At 37.6% G+C, this 20,243-nt stretch overlaps 1 protein-coding gene and 1 non-coding gene across 3 annotated transcripts; one reads left to right on the forward strand and one right to left on the reverse strand.

Annotated features, from left to right (window-relative positions):
- Positions 1-100: 100 nt before the first annotated feature.
- Positions 101-17,129, reverse strand: LOC110385415 (pickpocket protein 28). 2 transcript variants are annotated; one of them, XM_062672020.1, is made up of 8 exons: positions 16,889-17,129; positions 5,912-6,066; positions 4,995-5,220; positions 4,062-4,329; positions 3,273-3,338; positions 2,251-2,434; positions 627-718; positions 101-460 (listed from the first exon to the last, which is right to left on the reverse strand). In XM_062672020.1, the coding sequence occupies exons 1-8, from the start codon at positions 16,994-16,996 to the stop codon at positions 330-332; spliced, it is 1,230 nt and encodes a 409-aa protein (XP_062528004.1). In that variant the 5' UTR covers positions 16,997-17,129; the 3' UTR covers positions 101-329. The 2 variants fall into 2 exon arrangements, with proteins under 2 accessions (XP_062528004.1, XP_037871378.1); XM_038015450.2 differs by lacking the exon at positions 16,889-17,129 and adding an exon at positions 9,678-9,978.
- Mir3248 (microRNA mir-3248) lies at positions 7,558-7,671 on the forward strand. Its single transcript, NR_107533.1, is given in 1 exon segment — positions 7,558-7,671. It is a non-coding gene; the product is annotated as a microRNA mir-3248 (primary transcript).
- Positions 17,130-20,243: the final 3,114 nt, after the last annotated feature.

Here is a 20,243-nt window from a genome sequence, read left to right on the forward strand (position 1 = left end):
TGACCCCCTCCTGGCGCCAAAGCTGGATTCGCCCTTGTCTGCAGTCTCCGAGTATCATATTACAATATTTTATATACTTTTGAAATTTAATTGAAAAAACTTTTCGTTTTGTTTAATATTTATTAAACAATTAAATAAGCTATAATACAACGTCACTGATTATATTTGTTCACTTATTTTAAGCGTACATTGATGCTCATCGAATATACTTAAACAACTTAATTATCTATTCTAGTATCGAGTGAGTAAAAGCTCAAAAATAAAGTGGCATATATGTAAATAAACGTTAATGAATTTATTAATAAACTTTATATGAAAAGCTCGTAAACTTATTTATTTCTTTGATAATACATTTCCTTTAAAATAGTATAAGCAGGACGTAAGATTACAAAGTACACAAGTTCGGCGACACTGATGATGCTAAAGCCCAAGAATAGACTCAACAGTCCCCCAATAGCACCTGAAAATGAACATTAAATAATAAGAACCAGTATAAAAATCCAAAACTCTATCTATGAAATCTCTATAGTATGAAAAACAAGACGACTGAGTTTATTACGGTAATTTTTAAAAAAATTGCGATTTTTTGTTGTTGTTTGTTATTAAAACAGTAATCTGAAACATGCCTGCAAAGTAATAATCGTCGTATTGTGCGTGGCGGTGTTGGCCCAGGAAGAAGTCTTCGTAAAAGTGCACGTTGATCTGGGTTACTTCACTTCTGTATGTATAAAAAAAAACAATCGTGTCATTTTAAAAAAAAAAATTTTTTCCTACCTAAGCTGAGAGCCTTGAGAGGCTATATCAGCGTAACCTTAACTAGTAGGTGAGCTCACGGGGCTCAAACCTGACGACGTTGATAACACGAACCCTAGCAAGAGCCGTGCTTCGCAGAATCTACCACCGGATCGGAATTGGTGTCATCAAATGTACGCTGTTTTTATTGCACATCATCTCAATGTGAATAGTGCGAGTTTTTTTAATTCGTATGCAGTTGGTACAGCGCCCCTAGCGGCAAACGCAGGCAAACGTTCTAACTTCATACAAATTTGAGTTAACGTTTACGCGAACGAGATCGTTAAAAAACTCGCACTAAGCACACTGATAAGCTTACGAGTTCACCTGTTCCAAACATAGTATGAATGTGTTACCTTTAGACATGATATCGAGTTTTTATTGTACAGTATAGTCATACAATTCTAATCAGAACACATGACTATTACACGGTTGAAATAATATTATTAATAGACAAATAAGCAGAATTACATGTATGTGCCCGTCCTATTGTTGATACTATGACAAAACGCGTCCTGACAACTCTACGAGCAAGTATATCGAATTCCAAGACAATAAGGAATACAATAAATATAATTAGCGATGCTTACTTAGAATTAGTTAGAATGCAGCAGACAAGTGCATGCTTATTTTTAAATTTGGCAATACTCGATTTTGCATTTTACAAAATATGAATACAGAATAAGGAATCATTTCAATAATTAAGTCATTCTAGAATATTTGCCCGTAAGGACTTTATCGCAAGCAAATTTATCGAAATGTCTTATTGGCGAATATCATTATTTTTATTTAATTCGGTTTACTTAATAAAGTTAAATTTGATTATGTACTGATTTCAATAAAAAAAAATTAAGATTACTTTTACGATTTAAGCTCAGGTGTTTTTTGGGTAATTGTGGGTAATTAATAAAAAGAGTTTATTTCATTTTTTATTGCTTAGATGGGTGGACGAGTTCACAGCCCACCCGGTGTTAAGTGGTTACTGGAGCCCATAGACATCTACAACGTCAATGCGCCACTCACCTTGCGATATAAGTTCTAAGGTCTCAGTATAGTTACAATGGCTGCCCCGCCCTTCAAACCGAAACGCATTACTGCTTCATGGCAGAAATAGTCAGGGTGGTGGTACCCACCCGTGTGGACTCACGAGACGTCCTACCAACAGTAATGCATGTTGCAAAGCATGTTTCTGCCAGAAAGTGTAGTGTTCCGATTTGAGCCGTAGGACAGTACTTTAGACTCTAGTCTCGCTTATTAAGACTAAAGCATTCACATTGTTATGAACAAGACTTACTGAGACTAAGACTGCTTCACGGCAGAAATAGATATACTTATTAAGGCAAGTGGCGCAGGACCGATCGTTGTGGCGAGGCTTGGGGGATGCCTATGTCCAGCAGTGGACATCTGTGGGCTGATACAATAGAATAGAACGATTTTAAAACTAAAATTTGAACTTACTGGCCCGGAATTCCCCAATGAGGTGTACCATCGCCGTAGTCTCTAATAAGGTCTGAGTAGAACACCTGGCTGGAGTAGATCACATCATTGCAAGAAGGATGACAAGATTTGGATTGTTCCCGTTGCTCCCTCCGTGCTTCGCTGTCAGCGTAATAAGCGTAAATTAATTGTTCCTCAACTTTCCCTGTATGAAAAGGTTCACGTATTACGATCAGTGTCTAGAGAATCTAAGTTGAAACTAGTTTTAGTTATAGCATGGTTATTACCATAGTTATACCATAGTTGTAACATAGTTATAACATAGTTATAGCATGGTTATGGCATAGCTATGACATAGTTATAGCATTAGTTTTCACGAGTCCTAGAAATATCAAAAGCTACTTTTCCGATTTAAAACTCGCGGTTTCTGTGGCTACGCTCACTGACCGTAATGTATTCGAAACGTCGGATATAATATAATTAATTACCAACAAAAGGAACGCGAGCTTAACCGTAAAAGTAGTTTTAGTTAGTTTTATTTAAATCTATATATGTATATAAAAATTAATTGCTGTTCGTTAGTCTCGCTAAAACTCGAGAACGGCTGGACCGATTTAGCTAATTTTGATCTTGAATTATTTGTGGAAGTCCAGAGATAAATATGAAAATGGTCGGAATTAAATAAAAATAACAATTTTGTTTTTCCTTTGATGTGTCTCCCGACGGACGGATTCTGTTTTGTTTGTTTTAAGTTTATTTTTATAAAAGTTTAGGTCTTTTATTTATCGATTGAAGCACTACGAAATCTGCCGGATCAGCTAGTTATTAATAATTTTCACAAGATTTTTTAGCTCTATCAAATATTAATGCAATGATAGAAAAAAAACCAAAACTTTCTATTTCAACATTATTAATGGGTAAACAGTGGAAATAGCTGAACGTGAAGCTAGCAGTCCACCGTTCTCGAGTTTTAGCGAGACTAACAAACAGCAATTCATTTATATATATAATAGATTATTAATGAAGTACAAAACAGTGCTTACCGTTTACATTGGTAATGCATTGGAAATCCTCATCAGTCGAACAGACTGATTCCTGCAGACTTACTCCTGTAAAACAAGTTTAACTATGATGCCTACGTACAAAACTAAAATGTGTACCGCATTAAGTGAATCCATTAAAATCTTAGAGGCACACTTTGTTAAAACTTTTTTACTTTTTGAATAACTTTTTTTAATGTTTGTGCAGTTTTCTTGGCGATTTCAAAGATCAATTTTACTTCTACATAAAAGTGAGCATTCCAAGCAAGATATAGTACACGTATTACAAAATGAAATATTAATTGTAGGTGAAATGTTCATGGCCATATTTTACTTGCATTTGCTTTGCTTGGCCTGCTTGCTGAGAAGGTTTTTACCAGACATTGTCAATTTTCAGAATCATTTGTCATAATGATTCATAATTAGAATACAGTAGTAAGTGTTGTATATCGAAAAATAACTGATTGTGGTATCAAATGTAGCTATCATCAGTGGTAACAAGCTGCTGAATATTTCCTTTAACCTTGCCAAGGAAGGTTCTCGTAAACATCAGGCGGTACACATATACGTTTCTAAATACTAGTAGTAAAGCGTTTTGTAAGTCCACAAGGTACCACCACCCATCCTATTTTTTGCCGTGAAACAATAATGCATTTCGATTTGTAGGGTACGGTAACCGTTGTAATGTACTCTAAAATTGAGACCTACGTGTCTCAAGATGATTGACGGCATTCAAGCCGTAATGTCTATGAGCTCTTTAACCATTGAGCACCAGGTGATCTTCATACTTACTTGGCCAGTTGAAGAGTACACAGTTACACATCCTCCGAGCCTCCTTCACCAACAAATCATGCTGACAGTTACTGTCAGTGTAATATTCGTAATGCTCAAGTCTTCTCTCGTTCTGAAAGGAGCACTGCCTCTGATACGGGGCTAGTGACCTTAAAGATGAATCGGTCTTGTAGGTTATTGGCGACACTTCGATTGTGGTCATTCTGTCCATTGGGATTCTGAGTACGGTGCTGGTGTAGACGTGGTCAGCTGGAGAGCTTATCAAGACCTGAAGAGACAATTACTGATAAAGCTCTATTCATAGTTAAACGTTAGAAGGTTACGAAAAGTATAGAAATTGAGAAATTGTAGATAGAAGTCGTCGTGGCCTAAAGGATAAAACATACGGTGCATTGATATCTAGCGATGCACCGGTGTTCGAATCCCGCAGGCGGGTATGTACCAATTTTTCTAATGAAATACGTAGGTGCCTACTTAACAAATGTTCACGATTGACTTTCGCGGTGAAGGAATAGCATTGTGTAATAAAAATCAAACCCGCAAAATTATAATTTGCGTAATTACTGGTGGTAGAACCTTTTATGAGTCCGCACGGATAGGTACCACCACCCTGTCTATTTCTGCCTTGAAGCAGTAATGCGTTTCGGTTTGAAGGGCGGGGCAGCCGTTGTAACTATACTGAGACCTTAGAACCTTAGAACCTTCAAAAATATCTCAAGGTTACGTTGTCTACGGGCTCCGGTAACCGCTTAACACCAGGTGGGCTGTGACCTCGTCCACCCATCTAAGTAATAAAAAAGTGCACGCTGTAAGCTTACTTCTAAAACTGGTAATACCACTGTCACACACAAATCAGTTCGTAACTAAACATTCTTAAAGCCTTTAGGGAAAACTAATAAAAACATATTATAATAAAAATAATGCTTTACTGACCGTGAAACCCAAGCTATTTCCATCGCAAGCATATTGATGTTCGCTTGTATTTAAAAACAGTTCTACACCCAAGCCGTTAGCCTCTCCCGATGCCATTACCCTCAGTGGTTGCATATTGACGTCTGGCGGAAATGTCTTCGGATAACCGATATCTAAGCCCCACAGTAATGATTTCGCTGCCGATTGTGGATTAAAAGATTTTTGCCAAGCCAGTGTGCTGTTCGTCCTGTCAAAACATTTTAAATTGTTTTGTCTTTCAATCGAAAACGGACTCTCGGACTATCTAATGTAAAGTGGTTATCGGATGAGCTTATAGTCACTAGAAATCTAAAGTGCGTGGTTGCTAAACGGCAGAAATCGGCAGAACTGTAGAACCTACTCATGCGGGTATACAATATACCAGATCCGCAGTAAATGCCAATTGGTGATTGCAATACATTGGCTTAGCAATAGACAAATGTTTATCGTTAAAGTCTGTGGTCAAATTAAGAATAGATTAATATTGTTTGTCTTTAATATTATTTGTGTATAGTGTAGCCTTGGCGAAATCTGTGATTAAAGAAGTATTATTAAAGAATTATAGTCTTTGACGATAGAAAAGCCCACTGAGTTTCATGCCGGATCTTCTCAGTGGGTAGCGACTCCGATTCGATGGTAGATTCTGCGAAGCACTGCTCTTGCTGGGGCTAGTGTTAGCAAATTCTTTCATGTTGAGCCCGTAAGCTCACCTACCCGTCCGCGAGAAGATAGATTAGTCCCTTGGGCTACCAGCGAATAGATACGGAAAAAAGCATTCGTAGTAAACTGTTGTCAATTCTCCGTTGACTATTTTAGTGCTATTTACGGCACCCGCCGAAAGAGATGTGTTAGTGCTATTTTGGGCCAAACTAAATAGCCAAAATCTTCATAATATTTACATTCCGTTCAGGGGTAGGCTGTTGAATGCGAAACAGAGTCCGTAGTTGGTGAATATAGGCTGGAACATATCACAGCAGTTTTCGGTGTGCCATTTATTGTTATGTTGAGTTGGCCAGTTGCAGGTTTTGACGATATCCGTACAGCTGGGTGATCCCTACGAAAACCGGAAAAAATATCAAAGCTGTGTGTTGATAGATTGAATAATACATAGCTTTCGTCGATTTATTGGTAACTAGCGACCCGCCTTCGCTTCGCTTCGGAAACATTACGTTTTATTATCGACGATGTTACCCGCGGTTATTGTCGTACCGCGGGTGAAGCCGCGGGGCGATACTAGTCTAATAAAAGTAACCTTAGTTACTCCTTATATCATCAGCTACCTATCAGTGAAAATCCCGTCAAAATCGGTCAATCCGTTTCAGAGATTAGCCGGAACAAACATACAGACAGACAGACAAAAATTGTAAAAAAATGTTATTTTGGTGTAGGTACCGTATATATCTAGGGTCCGCAGACTAAAGCACATAAGTCAAAAAACTCTACTTTACAGGAATTAAAAAAAACTATTTAGAGTCTTATACATTAACAAACTTAATAATGTTTATTTGAATTATATAAGTCTATAACACTAACTTATTATTAAAATTAAATATTTTAAAGTAAATGTGATTATTTAATCTTTAGATGACTTAAGTTATAAGGAACACAATAATAGTATGAGTTAAGTGAAAAAGATCAACAATTAAGATATATATTATAATAATATAAGTCATAAATATAAATAACAACTCAATGTTTAATTAAAATTCTACTTCTTCATCGAGTTCTAAAATATCTGGATCAGTATTTCGTAAAGTTTCCAACGTGGGAAGACTTACGTAAAATTCATGGAAAATATCCGGTATTAAAGGGAGCAGCGAAATTAAATCATTTTTTTTCTCGATGGATATGGGTAATGGCTGTATAGATATTATAGGAATATGATCAGGAATACTGGACCCTCTTCTTTTATAGTTAAAGGTAGAAAAAGGCGAATCTATATTCAGGGTGTCTTTATAAGTGAGAATGCCAAATTCTTGCTCATAGCGTAGCCATCTTTTTTCCAGCCATTTAAACTGCCGCCCATCGGTATCTTTATTTCTTAAAACTAAAGCACTTTTGAGGAGGGATGAAAAGTCATAAAAGTCTGTATTTTTCATTTCAACAACCTTAAACTTTTTGCTGCTAGACCGGATCAACTGTATCCAATCATGTGGATGAAATACCTGTAATTCCGTTTTCTTCTTTTTTTTTTCTATGATGACATGATCGGTATCTTCTTCTAAATGGCTATGGCCAGGTATCATAAATTTGTGGTCAATTGTTTTGATAGCTCGATGTTTTTGCAATACCCAAGTAAACATACAACTGACATGGGAATTCCTATTTTGCCCACCGCATGTATCCGAGTAAAAAATTATATGTTTCGTATTATCAGATACGGATGTTTCTAAGTGCTTGTAAATACAAGAAGCGATTTGGTTAGCTCCCCGAGCTGCTACCGCCTCGTGCCACACATAGCAAACAGCTTTACCAGTTTTGTTGTCGTGGACAGTTAAATTGAACGTTCATAATTGCCGTTTATAAAAGGCTACAGAAGAACTTAGAGCTGGTGTTGGCAAACACTGCTGTAAATCAAATGTGTACACCTGTAACGTGTCATCATTCTTGCACATTAGCGTGTCAGCTCGTTTCATTTCATAGGCTTGATCAGCTAGCGTTTTGTGGTTATCATGTTGAAGTATGAGATCTATTTTAACAGATTCCTCTTGACATAACTGTATCTGCATCTTAAACTTGTCACAAGTGTAACAAGTATCGACACGCGGTTTTTTAAATGAAAGTCCTAATTTGTGAAATTCCTGACTATAGATTTTGATTGAAGGTGGATTATTCCGATCTTGACAAAATAACTCAAACATCTTTTGCATTGTTAAGTGAGATGGCAAATACTTCTTTGATGTAGACTTTCTCGTATAGTGACTTTCGTATGATGGAAATGACATGATATGTGTCTTAATTTCTAGGCGTTTTTCGTTTGATATCTTATGCTTAGGAATTGTTTTCCCTCGCATGTCATCAGTTTGAGTACCCCCTATGGATGATCTCCTTTTCATAGCAACTGTCTTTATAAAATTGTCACTTTCATCTAACGTTTTCATTAAACATCCTCGGCAGACAGGTTCACGTTTACCATGCACAGTAAAAAAGTATTTATATGTCTTCATTCTAAGCTTTTGCTTTTCAGGTTCAATAGCTCGTATTCTTTGCGTAGATTTATCTTTAATTTCCATTAAAGACGCCATGTATGCAGATCTTTTTGCATATGACCCCATTTGCCAATATTCTGTAAATATGGCATGCCTATCAGTTAGTGGTATACGTTCTTTACATTTCATTCTGCAAACAGGTAGCTCTTTCATAGTGCGATCTGATATACATTTTCCTTTTAATGTTTTGTATGCCTGTCCTAAGTTACGTTTTAATTTTTTTTCTCTTTTTATAGTACGTATACTCTTTTTTGGAGACACATTAAGATTAATTGAAATTTCATCACAAGTACTTGAACTTGATGTGGTTGAAAGTCTCGGTAATTCATAACATGGATCTCGTACAGAATCATCACTAGAGAAGTCAAGTACAGGATGGTATGTTAAACTACTGACTTGACCTGATGATGTCGACGGTATAGGATTGTCTGCCACTAGGTTCTCTGAGTTCAAAATCGACTGTTGATTTACATTTTCTAAAAAAGGACAAGACAATCATCTATTTATAATGATATAATATTGATATAATTACGTAATTTGCAAATCATAATTTTGAAGATATGTGAAAATATACCTTCATTGCTTTCCAGATGAGTGGATAACGCCATTTCAACTAATTTCTTGCATCTTTGAATATTCATCTTAAATAATTAAAATATTTAAGCACTCACACACAACTAACTAACACAACTAACCAACAAACTGTGCACAATCGACAACATTAGTAAATTAAAACCACTTACCGAAGTATTGTTTACGTTATAAATATTTTTAAGTAACCACTTTCTCTAAAGAAATGTTACATTTTGATGTTCTTTATAACATAAGTCAGACTTCTTACGTTAATAACTTTGTACTTATGGTGTTCCTTAGAACATAAGTCCAGTTATGTTTTTTAGTTCGTTTGATTATATTAGGATTTCTTAAGGTTGATACAGAACGCCGCTTGAATACGCCATGAAATACTTGAGTTTGATTTATGTGCTTTAGTCAGATTGTGTGTTGAGCAAAATGTAAACCGATGATGTAATAAAAAATAAACTGAAAATTTTGACTTATGTGCTTTAGTCTGCCGACCCTAGATATATTCATATGCATGTAGTAAAAAGAGGCTATTTCAATATTACAAACGGACACTCCAATTTTATTGATATGTATAGATGTATAGATTAAGAGGACCATGGCCACACTAATTCAAAATTTAATTTTGTGTTTCTCCTATTGTTAAAAAGCTCGACTTGCCACAGAAATAGGTAGAACGGTGCTTGGAACACCGTCTGCCTTCATTAATTGATCACCTACGGGGTTAGGAAGCATGGAGTTTTGGTAGAAAATTAGGTGTGGATACTGATACTACTGGAACATGATACGAAAGTGTCTCGAGAACCTTTAAAGAAAAGTAATACACCCATATACTATATGTACAGTAAGGCACGAAATAAGTCTGAAGACTTACCGGTTCACCTTCCTTCCACTGCCTCGCGCTCCCTGGGCTCAGCGTCGTTTCCGGAGGTGGGACCGTCTGTCCCTTGACTGGTACACGATGAACAATTGTCGCTGGTTCTAATGGTTACGCGTGACTTGCGTTGGATAATTTTTGTTGTTTGTAATAAAGAATGTCTGCCGCGGAACGCGTGTGCTAAGTTACTATACGACGGCGATCTCTGCCCGTAGGCTTGGAGGGGTTGCTCAGCAAGCTTCTGGTTGGCTAGCCGGCCGTCTACAGGCAAGATCGAACCTTACTGCACATAGGTTAAGATTTGTATTGTCTTGAAGATGTATTGTCTAATACTCGATACCAATAAAAATATAGAAAACGAAAAAATCTGTTTCAGTACGAAACATGCCGCTCACCTTAAAATAATGCAATTGTTTTAACACTACTTATGAAGGAATTTAAAAACTCAGTAACTCAACCACGTATGTGTGAAAATTAAAAGTAATAATAAAATAAAAGAAAAAAAAACAATGAGTAACATAATAATAATAAAAAAAAGTTAATTGATTGGAAGTGGACAAAGTTTGACTACTGCACGTTTAACGAAGGTATTACCGATTTGAACAGTTACTACGCGAGTAACATTGTCGGACCCGGGATGAAGAGCGTGTACGCGAGCCAGTCTCCAGTGTAATGGAGGAAGATTATCGTCGCGTACCACGACAATGGTGCCTTCACGTATGAGTGGTCCGCGATTGTGAAACCATTTATTGCGTTGTTGGATTTCATGTAAATACTCGCGACTCCAACGTTTCCAGAAGTGTTGAAGACACTGTTGTACCCAACGCCATCTGGTCAGTTTACTCGAAGTAGACTCCGTCAATGAGACATCTGGCAGAGCCGTTAAAGGACCTCCAATTAAAAAATGAGAAGGTGTTAAGGGTAAAGGGTCCGTAGGATCGCTACTTAACACACAGAGCGGCCGTGAATTGAGTACGGCCTCAATTTGACAAAGAAGTGTATGCATCTCATCATACGTCTGTGTTTGTGTGCCTAACACACGGTAAAAGTGATGCTTAAAACTTTTTACACCGGCTTCGAATAAGCCGCCGAAATGTAAGCGTAAGGTGGCTGAAAATGCCAAGTTATACCTTGTTCTAAAATTTTACTGTTTAACGTCGATTGTACATTATTATCACGTAAAAATTTATATAACTCTTGTAAATAGTTATTACAGCCAACAAAGTTTCTCCCGCAATCGGAATAAATATCGGTACTCATACCTCTACGTGATATAAATCGTCTTAGAGTCGCCAAAAACGCATCAGTAGATAATTCCGAAACCAACTCGAGATGCACCGCCTTAACCGACATACAAACGAAAACAGCCACATAACATTTGATTACCTTCGCGTTTCGAACTTTGTTTGCACGAACGTAAAACGGTCCAGCGAAATCAACTGCAGTCTTCAAGAATGGACGTTCGGGACGCACTCTTGAGGCGGGTAGCGGAGCCATGGCTGGCTGTAACGGAGCAGGACGTGCTCGAAAACAACGAACACAACTATGAATACGCATACGAATAATATCACGACTGGATAAGATCCAGAATCTTTGAAATAAAATGTATTGAACAGATTGAGCTCCGGCATGCAAATTTGTGATATGAGCGTTATCGATTATTAAAAAAGTTAAATGATGTTTTTTAGGTAGAATCAACTGGTGCTTAGAATCAAAATTCAAAATTGACTTGTGAAGTCGTCCTCCTACTCGTAAATTATTGTCTTTGTCAAGAAAGGGATTTAAACGTCTGAGTTTATTTGAAGGATATTTTCCCTGTGAAATATTTTTTATGTCCTCATAAAAACAAAATAACTGAACTCTGTGAATTAATTTCATTAAAGAAAACTCATACTCGGACACTGTAATAAAATCAGGATAGGATTTTTTTATTCGCTTACAATTATTGTAAAAACGAAATATTCGAGCTGTAATTCTAACGAGTTTACCTAACGTGGAAAAGCGTGATATGTATTCCACGTCCTCCGGTTGTGTTATTACTAAATTCAGCATTACTGTTAAATTACGTCTTTCCTCCGTAGTATTAGGAATGTTTTTGTTCGTGGGCCAGTAAGACGGCTCTCGGGCAAGCCACGGCGGGCCATTAAACCACATTTCATTATTTAGAAATGTTTGAGGAAGCATCCCACGAGATGGAGCATCTGCTGGGTTATCCTCAGATGGAACGTGACGCCAGCACCTTGCAGGAAGTCGTGAGAGTATCTCGCTCGTTCGATTAGACACCAAATTTTTCCATTCATGAGGTGGTGATCGAAGCCACGCTAACACAATAGAAGAATCTGACCATGCGTACATATCTTCGCAGTTCACACGATCTTTATAAATACATAGCACCCTCTCACACAGCTGAGACAATAATACCGCCGCACATAACTCTAAGCGTGGTATCGTCAAAACCGGTTTGATAGGCGCCACGCGAGTTTTTGCAATTAAAAGAAAGCATCTAACATTATGTTGTAAGTCCGTAAGACGTAGGTAAATGCTAGCAGCATATGCTTTCTCGGATGCGTCCGAAAACCCATGAATTTGGACAGCATATGTATTCGGCAAAACATAACGTGGAATTTCTAATTGCGATAAGAGTGGTAACTCATTGATAAAGGTCGACCACCGGTTTGCTATATTCACGGGCAGTGGGTCGTCCCAGCCAACTTTTGATAACCATAATAATTGTATTAAATGTTTGGCATATAAAGTGACAGGAGCGAGCCAACCCATGGGATCATAAATTTTCGCTATTTGAGATAGAATCGCACGTTTTGTTATTTTATCGGTTCCTACTTGAACAGAAAATGAAAAAACGTCAAGCTTTGGGTTCCACTGCAGACCGAGGACTTTGATTTGCATATCATTTTCCATGGAAGCGAAGGATATGTTGTCCTGCCGCTCACCGTGAAGACTTGGCGTCTGAACTGCCGCGAGTATCGCGGGCGAGTTGCTGCACCACTTTCGCAGTTCGAATCCCGCTGATTGACAAATACCAATTAATTGTTGTTGTAAAACTAAAGCACGTGACTCGTCACTTTCTCCCGTGACTACGTCATCAACAAACACTTGGTCCCTCAGGACCTCAGAGGCTAACGGGAACCGCGTCTGCTCATCGACAGCTAGTTGTCGTATCGTGCGTAATGCTAAATATGGTGAAGAACTAATGCCGAAAGTAACTGTTCGGAGTCGATAGTCGCGTACGGGTTCATTTAATGATGACCGCCATAAGATTCGTTGAAAATCGCGATCCGACTCGCGTATTAAAATGTTTCGGTACATTTGTTTTATATCTGCCGTGAAAGCAATAGAATTTAATCTAAATTTTAGTAAAACATCGACTATGTCTTGATGCAATTTAGGACCGACTAACAATATGTCATTCAAAGACTTTCCATTGGAAGTTTTGCAACCTGCATCAAAAACAACGCGCGTTCGAGTAGTAGTACTCGATTCTTTGACCACGCAGTGGTGCGGTATGTAATACGAATTATCCGGGACCAGGGATGGAGTGTTAACTAACTCCATGTGCTCAAGATCCTCGTATTCTTTTAAACACGTGTGATAGTCCATTTTTAACAAATGATTACGTTCTAAACGATATTCTAATTTATTTAATCTAGTTAAAGCTATACTCCGGGATTCACCTAACGACGGGGAATCCGGTCTAAGCGGAAGGGGAACTATGTATCGCCCGGTTTTGTCACGAGTATGTGAGCTAACAAATAACGATTCGCACAAAGTTTCATCTGGAGTGAACTCTTTCCTTTCCGGCAACGACTCCAATTCCCAAAATTTTGTTAGTTCCATGTCATCGTAGGATGAGCTAAAACTTGAATGATAAACTTGTATTCCTGTAGTAACAGGGGAAGACTTGTGATTGAAAGAAAGACTACCTAACAATAGATAACCGAAGATGCTATTTATAGCTATCGGCGAACCAGGTGGTCCCGTAATCACATTGCCTAATAATATTTGGGACAGTATGTCCGCACCTAAAAGCATTTCCACTGGTTGTGGAGTATGAAAATTGGGATCAGCTAATGTAATATTCTGTATATGAGGCCATTCCGTGAAAGGTAAAGAAACACTTGGCATATTTTGTAAAACAATCTTTGGTAAAATAAATGCTTCAACCGGAATCGAAGGCTGATCCCCATTACGAGGGGCAACGCAGAACGTTGCGAAGCCATTCGGGTATACAGGCTTACTATCACCCACACCGAACACCGGAACGTTAGAATATTTACGCGCCAAATTTAAACGCTGCGCGCAAGCCTCTGTGATAAATGTCGCCTGACTACCACTATCTACAATACATCGAACGATGTGTTTAATACGCGGAGTCACACATACATGGATGAGCGCTGTGGCTAACAAAACTGTGACCCGAACATACGATGCAGTAGACTGTGTGTGATTCACCGCGGTCATGACGTGTTGAGCGGCTACGTCAGATTGAGATGAATCGTTGCGCGAGAGAGATGCAGAGCTACTTTCTGTCATACCACTATTTACTGTAACCGACAAACGATGAGAATCAAAATGAAGCAAAGTGTGATGTCTTTTTTGACACGAGCGACACACAAAATTGGACTTGCATTGTTTCACATCATGACCGACATTTAAACAATTAAAACAAACGTTTTTATTTTGAATGAAAGAATATCTATCACGCGGAGATAAATTTAGAAATTTGCTGCATTTATTTAACGTATGCTGAGCCTCACAACATAAACATTTAATGTTCTTCGTGTTTTTATTTGTTAAGGGAACGTCATGAATGACGCTAGCGGCAAATGAACGTCGCGTACCTAAGGTGGCTTCGCTTGACTTAGAAACAACACGCGATGCATTTTGCGGTAATGTTCGAGAACTACCCCCGTGTTCGACCATTTTAATATTTGTATTTAAACTAACCGAATTTGAGTTTGAAAACTGGCATGCAGATAACTCACGTTCTAAGAAGTTTATTAACGTGTCAATGTCTGGAATATCGCACGGTTTTATTAGAGATAACTCGAACCTCTTACGTATTGAGGGTGGTATTTTACGCAGTAGAATGTTCAATAATAAAAAACTCCATTGTTTCGTAGGCAATGGCATAACTTCCAACGCTTTTATATTTTCTTGATATACGTTCAGTAAATTACGCAAAGTAAGAATGTTTCTTTCGGAACAAGGTTCGATATCGAGTATTTTGTCGATATGTTTCACTGCGATCACCCGTTTATTATCATACCGTGAAATTAAAATGTTCAAGGCCACGAAGTAATTGTCCTCAGTTATCGGTAGTGACTTTATTAAATTATACGGCTCATTTTTTAAAGTTAATAATAAATAACGGAATTTCTCCGTGTTGGTGAAGGCATCACTGTCGTGCACTAACGAACGAAATAAATCATAAAACGGGGGCCACTCGGTAGGTTCCCCGTTGAAACCCGGCATAGGCAAAGTGGGTAGTTTGGTTGCGCAACCACCGCTATGAGCATTGAACGAAGAATTTAGAATTGAAGGTCGACTCATTCGTCTACTCTCTTCATCTGATTTTTTCAAACTATTCATATGAGCAATTATGGCGTAGTAACAATCATTAAAATCACCACGAATTTTAAGCTGTTCTTCTTTATCGAAACATTTAGATTTTATAAGAACCTTTTCAATTTTCGATTGTAGCTTTGAGAACTTTCTGTGTTGAGAAGTTAGGTCTATAACACGGGATCTAAATTGCTGTTCATTAATTTGAGCAACTTGTAGTGTACGTTTGATATCGTCAAGAATTATTTCGCGTTCAAACAAATCTTGTTCGATATCCGCCATGATGGCTACGAAGCAGGGCGAGTTAATGGCGGTTATCGTGAATTTTATTTTATTACAAATAAAAAATGAATACTAACTCAAGACAACACAAGGTCACGCTAAGCAATTCGGTTCGAATGGACCAAAAAAAAAATGTGTGCGTGTACTAGTGTACACACGTAAGAAGTGAAACTTCTTTATGGCCTTATTTTTCGAAAAATGATCTACATGCAACTTTCTAGAAATTGGTTAAATAAAGTTAAATTAGATAAAGTTTAAACAAAAGGATTTTATTATCATAGACATGAATACAAAAAAGTTAAATTAGATAAAGTTTAAACAAAAGGATTTTATTATCATAGACATGAATACAAAAAAGATGGCGCGTAACGGAAAAATGTGACGCGTAACCGAAAAATGTGACGGTAAATTTTTTTCCAACGCCGATAAGGAAGTTTCACTTCAAAAATATGTACAGTAAGGAACGAAATAAGTCTGAAGACTTACCGGTTCACCTTCCTTCCACTGCCTCGCGCTCCCTGGGCTCAGCGTCGTTTCCGGAGGTGGGACCGTCTGTCCCTTGACTGGTACACGATGAACAATTGTCGCTGGTTCTAATGGTTACGCGTGACTTGCGTTGGATAATTTTTGTTGTTTGTAATAAAGAATGTCTGCCGCGGAACGCGTGTGCTAAGTTACTATACGACGGCGATCTCTGCCCGTAGGCTTGGAGGGGTTGCTCAGCAAGCTTCTGGTTGGCTAGCCGGCCGTCTACAGGCAAGATCGAACCTTACTGCACATAGGTTAAGATTTGTATTGTCTTGAAGATGTATTGTCTAATACTCGATACCAATAAAAATATAGAAAACGAAAAAATCTGTTTCAGTACGAAACACTATACTATGAGTAAATTTATATATAAAAAGGCAAAGAGGGCCACTTTTTTCTGTTTTCCACTTATTCTTATAAATTTTAGTGTTTTCTATTAATTACCTTACCTTTCTATAAGTTAAAAAACCAAAGGAAAACAATAATCTTTAAACTAAACTTAAATCTTAAAGTCAGTAACTTTATACATACTTTATAATAAAAATGAATACTTATAAAAATATTAAAAATGAGAAACTACGTTCTTTAGTTCGTTGAATTTATAAATAGGCGAATACATAATTTAAAAAAATGATTCATTTTTCATTATTATAGAATTCAAAATATCATAATTAACCATGACATAAGACCATGCATTCTATCTATTAATGAAATGAAGCTTTTAAATCAGTGATTTTAAGTAAGAATAAACAACCTTTGCAATTCTTTACATTAAAAAATGCGGTACCAGACAACTCTCAAAAACAAAAACAAACCTTTACTAAGAATCTCAGCAATTGATTCAATTGATTTTGATCAAGTCGGTGTTCCATTGTGCGTCTCTTGTTCGCCATGCGAGGACATACCAGAGAAGCGTAGAACATTTCTAAGCTGTGCACGAAAAATATTCGTTAAGTAAACATTTTGAACGCCATTTTTCTTTCATTATTTAACAAAAAAATCGTTCATTTGGTCGGTTAAGCTTTGTAAGACTGTTGTTGGAATGACAATTTTTTTTTTCTTTTTTTTTTATAAAAGTTGTTGGCATTTGACGGTCCTTTATCAGACGAGGTTTGAAAATATTTCTGCAAGGTAATCAGCGACTCAGCTGTATCCTAAGGTAATCATGCCATGAATGACGGTAACCACCTCCACTTTTAATTTATTTATTTATAGACATAATATACGTTTATAGACTCTCAATGCATACTACTAGTATATAACATATATCATGGAAGGTTTTCTTAAGGCCTATTCTTGTGTATGGCGGCGAAACATCGGCGGCAACCAAAAGGAACGTGCATACCATTCAAGTTGCTGAAATGAAGATGCTGAGGTGGATGTGCGGCGTGACTAGGCTCGATAAAATCCGCCACGAGTACGTGCGTGGAAGCCTCAGTGTACAGGACATCACCGACAAGATGCAGGAGAGTAGGCTGAGATGGTATGGTCACGTAAAAAGGAAGCCACCTGACTACCTCGGAAATGTGGCACTACTGCTCGATCTCCCCGGTCGGAGATCTAGAGGTAGACCCAAGACGAAGTGAAAGACAAGACCCAAGACAAGACAAGGTGTAGTGCTGAAGGACAAAAGGGAATGCAATGTTGCTGACGAGGATGTCGAAAACAGAGCGAAGTGGAGAACTAAAGTGAGGAAAGCTGACCCCACCACCATGTGGGATAGTAGCTGGCAAGAGAGAGATGGAAGGTTTTCTGGTATAGTATCATTAAAGTCTATATAGTGCGCGAATTGCCTTAATAAATCGGTTGAGTGCAAATATTTATCGAGTCTAAAGAAATGTAAAACGCTGGAAATAGCATAAATTGATAGAATCACAATGACTTTTATACTTTAATCATCAACCTTACTTTAGAATAGTATTGTGTCTTTAAATGCTTAAGGTACTACTCACCCATTAAGTTTGGTCACATTAAAAGAAGAAAGTTTTACGTGCAAATGTGGGCATATGACCACTGTAGGAAACGGCACGGCCCAGATCGGAGTCGGTACAGAATCAATAACGTTTACGAATGGAGTCGAAGTCCATTTGCAGAACAATTTGATTATGTTCACGGCGCATATTGCGATACTGATCACCATTATTATGATCCAGGTAGCCTTCTCCTTTCTTCCGAACGAAGGCTCGAAGATGTACCTATGAAAATGTCTTCTGCATATAAAGATATTTTTGAAGATTATGCATTGCGCAAATAGCGCAGGTTTTTATTTACCACAATGTGATTTATTGTCTTATTCATCTATATTATACAAGAACTTTCTGCTGTAAGAACTTTTAACATTAATTTGTGTGATCGTTAACGAAAAAAGCCGCGAATACATAACACTAATTCATGAATTTTGGGCGAGGCCTTATTACAAATAGCATTTTTTTCTAAATTCACAGATTATTGACTATAAGAAATTTTCAAGAATATTATTATAATATATATTATATAAATACTAGCCGTACTCGCCCGCTTCGCTGGGCATTTAAAATTAGCATTATTATTTATTGTCATTATTATTAGGGAGTCCAACACTCATAAAAATATTAGCCTATCCATTAAGTACATGTATTTTCTACATGGATACCAAGTTTCACGTCAATCGAATGCATGGTTCAGTAGTTATAACGGAACATCCGCACAAACCACTGTAGATTTATACCTAGTCAGGTCATAAATTCTGTCACATGTTTAATGTAAAATAATTGAAACAAGTTTATTCATTATGTAACCATTCATATACCAAAATGAACTTAACAAAACATAGATTCTTATGACACTAAAGTTTATTCAAAATGACCTCCGTGATTTTGAATACAGGCCTTCAATCTGCGCGGCCAGTCGTCTATCGCAGCACGAACGAGGTCCATGTCAATATCGGCGGCTGCAATCAAGGATGTCTTGAGTGACTCCAAATTGGGATGAGGCTTTGAGCACGCCTTTTCCTCCAAGTGTTGCCATATCTTGTAATCTAACGGATTCAAATCTGGACTGGAGGAGGGCCAGTCTTCGTGCCGGATGAAGTCGATTTCACGCGCCGCCAGCCAGTCTTGTGTGCTCTTCGCTCTATGAGCTGGCGCCGAATCTTGTTGGAATACCCAGTGCCTGTTATTGAACATGGTATGAGAAACAGGTTCCACAAGGTTCGTCAGGACTGTATTTTGATACACAACTGCATTCGTTTTTACACCTTTCTCACAAAAATGTACCTCTGTTAAGCCCCAATAAGAAACTCCCAACCATACCATGAGCGAGGATGGAAAATGACCTCATTGGACACGCGGAATACGGTTGCTCGCTTCTTCACTACTGTGTGCGTACAACTTATCATTTTGTTTGTTGTAGCTCTCTTCTACGGTAAAAAATTTTTCATTCGAAAAAAGAATTTCCCGATATTTTTTTCCCGCGTACCGCTTCAACAAAGCGCGGCATCTCTTCAGTCTCAGGTCCATTAGACGAGCATTCAAACGATGTCCTGTTTTTCTTCGATATGCCCGAAGCCCTAAGTCTTCATTTAACACCCTTTTCACCGTGGTTCAGCTTAACCCCATCTGAAGGGCCAACGGTTTCTGCTTACGTTTGGGATTTCTTTGAACTCGCGCCTTCACAGCTTTTATCACTGCTGGAGTCCTAACAGACTGAGGGCGACCACTTCTTGACCTGTCATCTACACTAGAGTCTTCATTGTATCGTTTGATGGTACGATAAACGAATCTTTTGGTTATATTCAAATATTTCAGTATGTTAAATATTTGAATTGGCGCGTAACCGCAACGATGCAACGCAATAACTGCAACACGGTCTTCTTTAAGCGTCCACTCCATATTTAAAAATGAGTAAAATTCTAAAAGTTATACATTTTTATTTTCATGAACAATTCGAAATTCGAATTCAATAAACTTTTTTGTGGCCAGCGTTCTAAAAGAAAAGTTTTTACTGTGTGACAATACTTATGACCTGACTAGTTATATTAGTTTAAATGAACTTATTGCTTTAATAACTTTTGATATCGACGCTTGAAAGGCAATCCTGACTAAGCGACAAAAGTAGGCAAAATGAGTTAGATACACCATTGGAATCGTCTCATTTTTCTGCGTCGTTTAGTATAGGTTTCAACACTCTGTG

Source organism: Bombyx mori, chromosome 14, assembly GCF_030269925.1.
Source record: "Bombyx mori chromosome 14, ASM3026992v2".
NCBI lineage: Eukaryota > Metazoa > Arthropoda > Insecta > Lepidoptera > Bombycidae > Bombyx > Bombyx mori.

Coding starts and splice junctions, on each gene's coding strand:
- LOC110385415 (XM_062672020.1), bottom strand. CDS start 16,996: ATGTTCTACGCTTCTCTGGTATGTCCTCGCATGGCGAACAAGAGACGC. Junction 3,339..4,061: donor TGTACTCTTCAACTGGCCAA/GTAAGTATGAAG, acceptor CTTGTTTTACAG/GAGTAAGTCTGCAGGAATCA. Junction 719..2,250: donor CATTGGGGAATTCCGGGCCA/GTAAGTTCAAAT, acceptor TTATACATACAG/AAGTGAAGTAACCCAGATCA.